Below are 11,784 nucleotides of genomic sequence, written 5' to 3' on the forward strand. Positions count from 1 at the left end.
TGTGTGAAGTTTCAGATGTCCAAAGGAGTTCAAAAAGATCCTACTCCGAACCCTGAACCATGTCTAAAATACAGATCACTGACAAACTAAAACTCTCCCTATCACAAACATAGATAATCCAAACTGTGCTTTTTCCGAAGTTTTTGTTCCCATTTAAGGTTTTTGCTTAAGGTTGCTTTTTTGTCGTATTTTGAATGTTTTTTGACGGTTTTCCGACATTTCTTCCGTTTTTTTGTAAAGTTTTTGGATAGTTTGTGTCGACTTTTTTGAAAGTGTTCTTTGGACCATTTATTTTAAATTCTTTGTCGCCTTTTTTTATAGGTCGCCTGCTTTCCGAAGTCTTTTTTTGATAAGTGCATACATGTCCGGGGACCTCCCTAGATAGATGAAGATCTCAACACCCCCAATGTTGAACCCAAAGTTACGCCCTTGTTCACAAGTCATCATCAGGGATGTATCGGTTTGTTTCTCTTGTCTGTACTTTCAGGTGGCGTATGCCATCGGAGTCGCCCACCCGCTCTCCATCTCCCTCTTCACCTACGGCTCCTCTCAGCTGAGCGAGAAGGAGCTGCTGCAGATCGTCAATAAAAACTTTGACCTCAGACCCGGCGTCATCGTCAGGTCGGCACTAAACTGATCACACTGCATCTCATTTGTTGTTATGTGCAGCATGATTGATTTTACTTCATGTCTCGTTCACCGGTAAGCAAACACCTGATATTATCATACTGAACGTTTAAAACAAACACTACTGCTAGCAACATTGGCGATTTTAGACCCTTTTTAGGGGGGCTCCATCCTGTGCATCTGTCTGTAACCCAGTCAAGGAAATGGTGGGGGGGGCGGTCACGTAAGGCTTGTATCATGTGGACCGGTCGACAGTTTTGTTGTCATTACTTAGAATTTCTCATGGGGGAAACAGAAACTATGCACTACAGTATAGCTTTAATTACCCCGAATTTGTACTTAAGTACAGTACTTAGAGTAGTAGTCACCCCGGACATGTTTAACTTGTAAGCACCTGAATTTTATTATTGATTATACTGCAGAGACCTGGACCTGAAGAGACCGATCTACCAGAAGACGGCCTGCTACGGACACTTTGGCAGGAAGGAGTTCCCCTGGGAGGTCCCAAAGAACCTCAACTTCTAGAGTATCTATATATGTGTGTGTGTGTGTGTGTGTGTGTGTGTGTGTGTGTGTGTGTGTGTGTGTGTGTGTGTGTGTGTGTGTGTGTGTGTGTGTGTGTGTGTGTGTGTGTGTGTGTGTGCTGTATAGATAGATGTCCTCGTGATCCTGTAACCCAGTAAGGGAAGGGCAGCTGGGTGGGTTCAGATAATCTCTGGTGATTGGACGAGGAGAGAAACAGGTTCCATCCTTATCGGATGACCCCTCAAACGTGACATGACATGCGAGTGAGCGATCTGGTATTTTTGTCCCATCGATTCGGTTTACAGTGACATGCCTGCAGTTCGTTTCACACTAAAACTGGTTGTTTGCAACAGTTTTCTGTCCAGAAATAAGTGATTGACCAAAATGTGAAGGGCGAGCCTCCATGCCTATGTTTAAACCACTTTAATGTCTTAAGAAAAATCTACATTTTTGTTATTGTTGTCAGTATTTTTATATGATTATTACTGTACAATGCAGGTTTTAGTGTGCCTTTGGATGATCTAAAGCCTTCTGGAAGATCTTAAAGTTTCACATAGGGTAAAGTCTGTAGGTGTCAATAGTTTTTAGGTTGTTGGTCCCTGACGCTACTATTTTGGTCAGTGTTCAAGAAAAAAACTATTGTTTCTGAAGTTTTAAATGATCTGGTATTAAAACAAGAATGTAATCCTGCAGACACAGAAGATATACAGCAGATATACCAAAGATTGTGAGTCACTCATAAGCTGTAACCCGAGCATTTACACCAGTTATTTTAATCAACCTTGTCAGTATTTTTATATGATAGATAGCTGGCGGCTGGCAGAGAGTCTGCAGATAATCTAAAGTCTTCAACGTTACAGTATAAACTCTTGCTCTAAACTCTTCATAAGTTTTGGAAGTTGATGCACAAACTTTTATTCTTCTAAATATACTGTTGTTTTCTCTCCACCCTCGTCTTAGTTGTATATTATTTTGTATCAAACCAAATGACCTGCAGACACTCGATCTACACAGAATGACAACAAAAGACGAGATATGAGGGCAAGAAACAGATCGTTGCTGTCCAGCAGAAACCTATCTCCATATTTTGACGTTTTTTAAATTTTTTTTTATAAATCAGTGCTATTAGCATAGGAGTAATTTACAGGGGCAATGGGGGTGTTACAACCCCCATAATAAAAACTGTCCAGTGCAACCCACCCAAAGAACCTATTATTTTGTCCTTTACATAAATAAAGACATGTGGACCATAACTGGATGCAGAAAAGGTACAAAGTGTTGAAGAAAAATTCACCAGAATGCAGAAAATGAAGTGTTCAAAATTTCTATTCTTCTCAGGAGTGGAGAGCTCAAGCCCCCCACCAAAAAAAAAATTATACCCTTGGCTATTGGTCACCCTTTACGTCAGTCTGTGGGTAGCACAAATTGACTGTTTTGAGACGTATAAGGTGTAAATTAGAGAAAACCGGAGCTTTAAGTTTTTCATATTATTCTGTACTGAAACATTATACATTTCATTAAGAGCTGTGGAGAGTTGGCAAAGCAAAGATGAGATGTGATCTGGACGTCCCAATTATGTTTCAAATGTCAGCGACTCATAACTTGGGAATCCTGAATGCTTCCTAACATTTATGTTTATATAATAAGAGAGCTGCAGGTTTTACTGGATGATCTAAAGCAGTGATCCACAACCCTTTTTCCTTAAGGGACCCATTTTCTATCAGTGAGTAAACTCCTTCTAATGGCGTTTTTCCATTACATGGTACCTGCTCACCTCGCCTCGCCTCGCCTCGCCTCTTTTGGGTTCCATTAGGAAAAATGTTTTTACAAAAAAAACTTTTTTTTTTAAATGAAGAAATGCTTAGATATAGGACAATAGTATACCAGTATATCTTTTAAAAGTTGTCTTACACTCCTTCAAATCCAGAAGGCCTCGGAGGCTCCGTGAAGCTTTGGCGGCCCCCAGTGGGGATCAGGAGCCCCATGTTGGGAACCAGTGATCTGAAGCCTTTAAAAAGGTCTTAAAATGATTGCATACTGTATGTACGGGAGAGGATTAGGGCCACATGTGAATAAATGTATTGCATTCTGAGAAAAAAGAATTTTGACTGTTTTCTCAGAAGAATTCTGACTCTTTTTTTTTAAGTTTAAAAACTAAAATGTATATCTAAAACTCAGAACTCAAATACATTTTTCACGTGGCCCTAATCCTCTTCCGTACATATAGGCTGAAAGTCTTACTAGTTTTTAGGGTTTCAGTTGGAAATAAATGCACAAACCTGCATTCTGAACAGAGGTTTTAAGTTGGAGATAGATAGATATATACACACACACACACACACACACACACATACATATATACACTGTGTGTGTGTGTGTGTGTGTGTGTGTGTGTGTGTGTGTGTGTGTGTGTGTGTATAATATATATATATATATGTATATATATATATATATATATATATATATATATATATATATATATATATATATATATATATATATATATATATATATATATATATATATATATATATGTGTAGAGAGAGAGAGAGATATGGACACTAAAAACTGAATGTCATCAAGACCTGCAGGCACACAAAGCAACGACATGTGATCCTAAAGTGTTTAAAATGTCGTGGAATCAGAGAAAAACCTGAAAATCTGGAACCTTGTGTGACGTGTTTCTCATCTAAAATCTCATTCTTTCATTGTCATTAATCCTGGAAAATTATGTAAATATGTTTTTTTTTTCAACAATAAAACATTTTAACAAGAAGCATTTCATTTCTCTTCAAGGCGGCATGTATGAATAAACAGAAATGTTTTTATTCCTACTTACTTGAATTCTTTTGTTCTCTGCATACGTTATTAAACTTTACATTCTTGTAGAAGTATTTCTGTATATGATCAAATACAGCATGACAACATCCCTCCTTACCGAGTAGTTTGGTCCCATTCAAACTGTCAGACTGACAAACTTTGGCATAGAGCTGAAGTAAGACAAACAACAAAATATGCAGATAACAGAACTTATCTGGCCAATATGAGACTTGTTGCCATAAAGAGTTGCACAAAATGCTTTAACAAAGTAACATTAAACCACATTAAATGAATTATTCTTGGCACACAGTGACCTTTAGTCCGTCTATTGTCAAACATCTTTTGGAAAAACTTCACCTAACTCAGTGAGGTGAAGAGCGAAAGCTGATTATGTAACAAAACTTCCTGAGTTAAAAAATAACAACACGGAGCTCGGTGTCTGAACGGCTAAACATTCAAACAAACTGACGCCGCTGCATCTGAGGCCCTTTCAGGGACGTCCAGTCTGATAAAAGGCGACTTTTGGCCGAGAATGCAGAGAGTGATTGTTATATTAAGAGAATTAAAACAAACGGCGACAACTGTGTGCAGTGTATGCGTGTGTATCTCTTTCATGGTTCAGAAAGGCACTTCTGAAATTGTGCAATGTCTTTTACAAAGCAGGGTAGTGTTTCAGTCTTTGGTAGAGATGTTTCTGATACCGAAACATGTATCAGAAAAGCCTCCGATACTGCCTAAAATGCTGGTATTGGTATATCCGATACCACATAGTTTAGCCCTGAAGAAAATCTACTTTGAAGTACGTTATTTATGTTTTTTTTAACGTTACGACTCACTGTCAAACTTGATGGTAAAAGAAAGTTCTATGGCGTTCATTGTTTGCTCATGTTTCACAAAGTTTAACCTGAGCCAGGCCGACAACAATGATATAAATCATATCACATCCATACACGGATAGTAGCCTAGTTTACAGTTGTTAAAACATAGTACAATATATGTATTTTTAACACACTGGTATCGGATCGGTACTCGGTATTAGGGACAGACCGATCATCGGCCCTGGCCGATTATCGGGTCGTTTTTTGGCAGTTTGCAGATTATCTGTAACGGCGTTGTATTGCCTGATAAGCGCTAAAGTTAATGAATTAAAACGTGCGCTACGTTGGCTACGCTACAGCCCTGTGTATTTAGCGTATTAAAGCTTCAGTGCGTACATTTATGATATTAAAGGTCCTATGACATGCTGCTTTTTGGATGCTTTTATATAGACCTTAGTGGTCCCCTAATACTGTATCTGAAGTCTCTTTTATATAGACCTTAGTGGTCCCCTAATACTGTATCTGAAGTCTCTTTTATATAGGCCTTAGTGGTCCCCTAATACTGTATCTGAAGTCTCTTTTATATAGGCCTTAGTGGTCCCCTAATACTGTATCTGAAGTCTCTTTTATATAGACCTTAGTGGTCCCCTAATACTGTATCTGAAGTCTCTTTTATATAGGCCTTAGTGGTCCCCTAATACTGTATCTGAAGTCTCTTTTATATAGGCCTTAGTGGTCCCCTAATACTGTATCTGAAGTCTCTTTTATATAGACCTTAGTGGTCCCCTAATACTGTATCTGAAGTCTCTTTTATATAGGCCTTAGTGGTCCCCTAATACTGTATCTGAAGTCTCTTTTATATAGGCCTTAGTGGTCCCCTAATACTGTATCTGAAGTCTCTTTCCCGAAATTCAGCCTTAATGCAGAATTACAGCCACTAGAGCCAATCCCACAATCGGCCCATCTGAGCTTTCATTTTCTCAAAGGCAGAGCAGGATACCCAGGGCTCGGTTTACACCTATCACCATTTCTAGCCACTGGGGGACCATAGGCAGGCTGGGGGAACGCATATTAATGTTAAAAAACCTCATAAAGTGAAATTTTCATGCCATGGGACCTTTAATGAACATCCGTTACATTCAAGCCGTTGCCAAAAGAGTTGCTACAAAGTTAATTAAGACTATCAGCTCCACACAGCCCTCTCTGGATTTCTCAGTACGACTATGTTCAGAAGACTGTCTCATCCGGTGACTTTCGTGATAAAAAATGTTAGTAGATAATGACCTGTTTGTTGATCATGTTTGTTTTAAGCCTCCGTGTCCTCCTTGGCTACTAGCAACTGTGTGGAGGAGGGGTGGGGGGTGGTCTGCGATCACGGAAGGCTTGTATCACGTGGACGCGCCGACAGTTTTGTTCTAATTACATGGAATTCATCATGGCGGCTACACACCATAGCTTTAAATGATTGCTTAAAGCATTAAATCTAAAGTTTTGCCTTGGAGTTTGTAACATTCCAAAATCCTAATTTGGATTTAAAGATTTACATTTGCATAGTAAATGCATATTGGTTCCAAATCTCCGTTATTATCGGTATTGGCCTTGAAAAAAAAACAGTCGATCCCTACTCGGTATCGGCCGATACACAAATTCAGGCATCGGAATCGGTTTTGGGAAGCAAAACATGGTATCGGACCATCTCTAGTCTTTGGTCCTGGCTGAGTAGAAGAGCTTTGGCACTGTGGCTGAGTGAAACAGGGAGCGTGACGAGACGCAGGATGCAGCTTCCAGGCTCCAGGCTCCATGTTGGAGTCTTCCAGATTGGCCCACGTGTCGCCCTCTGGACTCCAGGGGATGCTGCTGACGCTTGTTTGCAGTTTCAGTTACAGCATCGATAAGCTCTCTGGCTGGTGGTGGTTGGAGACGCCGCCACCCACCTCCGTCTTGTTCTCGGAGGTGGAGAAGCTCTGCGCCCCTCCTCCTCCTCCTCCTTCTAATCCTCCTCCTCCTCCTCGGGACAGCACCATCAGCGTGTCCCCCGACATGCCGCCGAACTCAAAGGCAAAAGTCCCGTAGAAGAGCATGATGAGCATGCAGTAGATCCACTCGAAGATGGCAGAGGCGTGCTGCAGGGCGAAGCTCTCCTGGCAAAAGAAAACTCCGCCTGGTGATCAGAGGTTAAGGAAGACAACGGTTGCACAGCCAGGTCAGTAAATCTCTCTCTCTCTCTCTCTCTCTCTCTCTCTCTCTCTCTCTCTCTCTCTCTCTCTCTCTCTCTCTCTCTCTCTCTCTCTCTCTCTCTCTCTCTCTCTCTCTCTCTCTCTCTCTCTCTCTCTCTCTGATCCGGACATCCCCACATTTGCAGATTAGTGATCTTCATAGATGTGATTTTTGAAGACATCTTTTGTTTTTTTTTTTTTTTTTTTTTTTTTTTTTTTTTTTTTTTTTTTATTTTTTTATTATTTTATTTTTTTTTTATTTTTATTTTTTTTTTTTTTTTTTTTAATTGTATTGTAAAATTAAACAGAAGTGGCTAATGTAAAAAAAAAAAAAGTCCAGAGGGTGGACATTTGGATTCAGGAAGGGGATGTAAAAGCGTTTTTTCTCCAGCAGGGGGCCACGCAGCCCAATTTACGCCGGAGCATCACAGCCAAAATCATGCAAGCAGACAAAACCCACTGGCAGTGGGGAAAAGTAATGAAGTACATTTACTCAAATACTGTACTTAACCCTCTGGGGACTGAGGTGTTTTCAGACACAAAGAGGATTTTGGCAAGCTGTGATATTGTTGTTAATTTGTTTTTGAAATTATATTTTAACTGATCTTCCTCTAAACTCACAGAACAAGAGAAGAAAATCCCTTGAATCTTAAGAAAATGTCGTACTGTGTAAACTGTGTGGGATTAGCTTGATGTTGGCAGGATACTGAGCACCAGGGCGATCAGAGCCAGCAGGGCCATCCCCACACGCAGGTGACCCATCCGGTACTCCCCCTGGGTCTTGGCCAGTCGGTAGGTCAGAGCCGACTGCAGACAAACAAACAGCATGCTGGAGGGGAACGCCACTCCGGCCCCGACGTAGTGAAGGACTTTGGCAAAATCCACCTGAGAAATAAACACACAAATCACTTAAAGTCTTGCACAGCTACTGTTTAACCTCAAGGAAATACAAATAGCAATATCATTGGTTTTCATTTAGGTCTCACTGCTCTGTTCTGCTAGTTTCTAACTCAAAAATTAGGTATAATGTCATATCAATTAGGTTTAATGACCATGAATAATAAAAAAAATAAAAAACATTGAAAAAACATTGAAAAAAGCGCCAAAAATAATTGGGGGGGGGAATGCCGCCAAAAAACGTTTTTCAATTTTGAAAAAAAAACAAGTTCATGGTCGACAGGAAGACAACACGAGGTTAAGGGTTGGTGAACATGGTCAACATTACACTTGTAATTTGTGTTTAGTGCTACTTAGCAAATGTTAGCATGCTAACATGCCAAACTTGAACATGGTAAACATTACACCTGCTAAACATCAGCACGTTAGCTTTGTCATTAGCGTGTTAGCCTGAAGCCGTTAGCATTCAGCTCACATAGCACCACTGTACCTAATGCATGGTCTTGTTCTCTTTTCAGAGATCAGTGAGCCATGCATTTTTGAGGATGTTAAGTTATTTCTTCTTTAGCAACGATAACCATCTCACGTGCTATAGCTGAATATTGATCTGGTACAGATGAGCTGATCCCTTTCACAAAGTGTTACTGATGTTTTGATCAAATCTTTTTCTAACCATTAACTCTGAGCCCTAAGGTATTTTTGACAAATTCTGGTCTGCCTGGTTTTATTTTCTAAAAAAGCTTGTGAAACATCAACCCTGTTGTGCACAGTCAATCTATAAGCGCCATTCTTTTTTTCAGGACAAACTGGGCTATTAGAATATTTGTGCTGCAGTGAGGTCACTTGAATGTTAAAAAAAAGCTTATAGGACCATGAAGAAATAAAACGGAAATTGAATCTCGCGGATATGTATCGATATCACACACACACACACACACACAGACACAGCAATACAACTCAAGCATATCTGCTGTCTAAAAAGTTCTCCTATGTCTTGGGAGTCATCATTATAATGAACAGTAAATCTGAGCATCATTTCTCATGGACACAACCAAGCAGATATAAAAAAAACAAATGACACACCAACACACATGTGTCAAACTCAAGGCTTGCGGGCCAAATCCGGCCCCTTGCAGATTTCGAACCGGCCCGTATATCAATTTGGGTTCACAATAGATTTTGGCCCGCCTAGTTGTGCGCCAAAACAAAAAAAACACAGGAAAGTGTTTTTTAAACTACAATTACGTGTCATTCAAAGCAGAATATGGCAGAGTTGCTGACTCTGAGACTCAGAAATTCCCCGAGAAGCAGAGTGTTTTCATATTCAGGCTGTGAAACGAAAATGTATCATTGTTTTGCTTGATTTGCTAAATTCTATGATGGCTAAGGAACTCTTTTGATGACTTTTGTAGGGCTTCATGTCAACAAAAATGCAACAAAAAGCGTACAAAAATGTTGGAAAAAGCAACAAATTAACAAAAAGGTGAAAAATTTCTGAGAAAGCCACAAAAAAGTCTGAACAAAAACCTCAAATCTAAAAAAAAGAAAGAAAGTGACATGCAGTACCAAAAGGCCCTTGGTGTGATTCTCGTTTTCCAGTGTGGCCCTCTGGGAAAAGGAGTTTGACACCCCTGCACCAACAGAAACAAATGGGTCATGGTGACCTAACACTCACTGGGTTATCACTGTTACAATATCATCAGAAAAAGAAGGTTGCAGGTTAGTACAGGACAATCTGCACCAGCAAAATACCATCCGGGTATGGTATTTTGTACAAAAGCAATGACATCCTCTCCATTCTGATGTCTGACACTGAGAGACAGAAGACGCAGTCAGTTTGAACCCGACCAGTTTCAGCATCACAGACCGAGAAAGTCCTTTTAGAACACTTCCTGTGTGCACGCTCATATCTTTCCAAATGCAGCAGCTGGTACGACGATGACACATCCCGAACATGGGGTTAAGTCATCTGGGCATCTGGCATGGAGTCTTGGTTGGAACTAGTGCTGAAATTCTAGGTCGCTTATCAGATTATTATATCCACACATTTATCAAGCAAAAATGCCAAAACTTCTCTGGTTCATGCTTATACAATGTGAAGATTTCCTGGTTTTTTTCTCGGTTTAATTTGATTGTAAATTGAATGTCTTCGGGTTTTAGACTGTTGGTTGGACAAAAGGAGCAATTTGGAGCCATCCAGCTGAGCTCTGGGAAATTGGGATGACTGCTTTCTGACAAAAAACATTTAGATGCAGAGGATGATACAGAATGTCATACTGTCACAGAGTGTGCCAAGGTTAAAATAAAAAGGCTGCTTAAGAAATGTGGACAAATTGAAAGAGGCCATAATGAAATGTTATTGAAAACATACTTGATATGTAACAACGCTTCTCCCCTCTTTGGCAAATCTTGTTCACGAACTTCACTTCAACATCAACACTCCCATCTCGGAGATGTAAGCAGCAGCCCCTTGTTTATCGCTCAGCAGACGGCTGGAGCACATTTTTTACAGTACGTCGCCTCCTCAAGGACTCCTGCTGCCATGTTTGCTCTGAAGGGAAACACGGGTGTTCATTATGTAAGACGAAGCACACGCACAGGGAAGAGGGCCCCAGCAGCCAATCAGAGAAGAACAAGAGGACCACCCTTTAACCGCAAATTGGACGACGGACCCGGATGATGGACTGTGCAGTTTGTGCCCCGAAATGTAATCAGAGGGGCCCAGACGTGTGCAGACACACAGAAGAGGGCCTCCACACACACACACACACACACACACACACACACACACACACACACACACACACACACACACACACACACACACACACACACACACACACACACACACACACACACACACACACACACACACACACACACACACAGATTGAGAGAATAGTCCACACACAAATACAGGAGTACTTTGTCTGTAACTGCTTGAACACAGATTTCCAACGCTTCCAATGCTTATAGACCTAACCATTCAACTTGTTCCGCCCTTACAGTACAGATGACCAGCTCAAGGAAATGGATAATTTAAAGATGACTGGTGCAGTATTAATGGATTGTGGCATTTGATGTCATTGATCAAAATCTACTCATCGGTAAACTAGAATGCTATGGATTTAGTCCAACCGCCAAGTAGGACGCAATTTCAACGGGTTTATTACACTGGCAGCTGGTCTCACTCTAAGGTCTTAGATCGCGGGGTCCCGCAAGGGAGTTGCCTGGGACCACTCTTAAATGCCATTTTCAAAAACAATTTACCATCAGTTTTGTGTATAGCAACTGTACAAATGTATGCTGATGATTCCACATTGTATAATGCTGCAAAAACTGTCACTGAACTGGACAATGTTTTATCAGCTGAGTTAAATATGGTTTTTGATTGGATAAAACGAAATAAGTTGGTACTGAACATCTCGGAAACCAAATCAATTATCTTGGGATCAAGTCATAAACTGTCATCTACACCAAAGATGAGTTTGAACTTGTCTGGGGAACCTATAGAACAGGTAGATAAAGTAAAACTACTGGGCACAATAATAGATAGTCAGCTGTCAAGGGCAGAACATAGATGCCATAGTGAAGAAGATGGGTTGTTGTACCTCTATGGTTAGGAAATGTCTTTCTTATGTCCCTACACACATCGTGGGACAGGTGGCTAACTCTTTAATTTTATGTCACCTGGATTGTTGTGCACCTGTATGGTCATCTACATCTAAAAGGTCAACTAAAGAAATTACAAACTACCCAAAACAGAGCTGCCAGGTTAGTATTACATTGTCCCATAAGAACAAACAATATTAGTATGCACCGTCGACTCTCATGGTTAACGCTAGAGAACAGGCTGGTTTTCAATACAACTACATTTTTCA

At 40.4% G+C, this 11,784-nt stretch overlaps 2 protein-coding genes across 5 annotated transcripts in view; one reads left to right on the forward strand and one right to left on the reverse strand.

Moving 5' to 3' along the window:
• LOC120550766 (S-adenosylmethionine synthase-like) overlaps positions 1 to 3,477 on the forward strand; it is a 40,825-nt gene extending 37,348 nt beyond the window's left edge. Inside the window, exons 8-9 of the mRNA XM_039787600.1 lie at positions 488 to 621; positions 1,050 to 3,477. Coding sequence (XP_039643534.1) covers positions 488 to 621; positions 1,050 to 1,152 — 237 coding nt within the window. The 3' untranslated portion in view covers positions 1,153 to 3,477. The remainder of the gene's footprint in view (positions 1 to 487; positions 622 to 1,049) is intronic.
• A 2,438-nt stretch (positions 3,478 to 5,915) lies between these two features.
• LOC120550767 (transmembrane protein 150A-like) overlaps positions 5,916 to 11,784 on the reverse strand; it is a 41,579-nt gene continuing 35,710 nt past the window's right edge. For all 4 annotated transcript variants that reach the window (XM_039787601.1, XM_039787603.1, XM_039787602.1 and 1 more), the window contains 2 exons: positions 7,714 to 7,891; positions 5,916 to 6,951 (listed from right to left, as the gene is read on the reverse strand). In XM_039787601.1, coding sequence (XP_039643535.1) covers positions 6,671 to 6,951; positions 7,714 to 7,891 — 459 coding nt within the window. In that variant the 3' untranslated portion in view covers positions 5,916 to 6,670. The remainder of the gene's footprint in view (positions 6,952 to 7,713; positions 7,892 to 11,784) is intronic.

Source organism: Perca fluviatilis, chromosome 21, assembly GCF_010015445.1.
Source record: "Perca fluviatilis chromosome 21, GENO_Pfluv_1.0, whole genome shotgun sequence".
Lineage (NCBI taxonomy): Eukaryota > Metazoa > Chordata > Actinopteri > Perciformes > Percidae > Perca > Perca fluviatilis.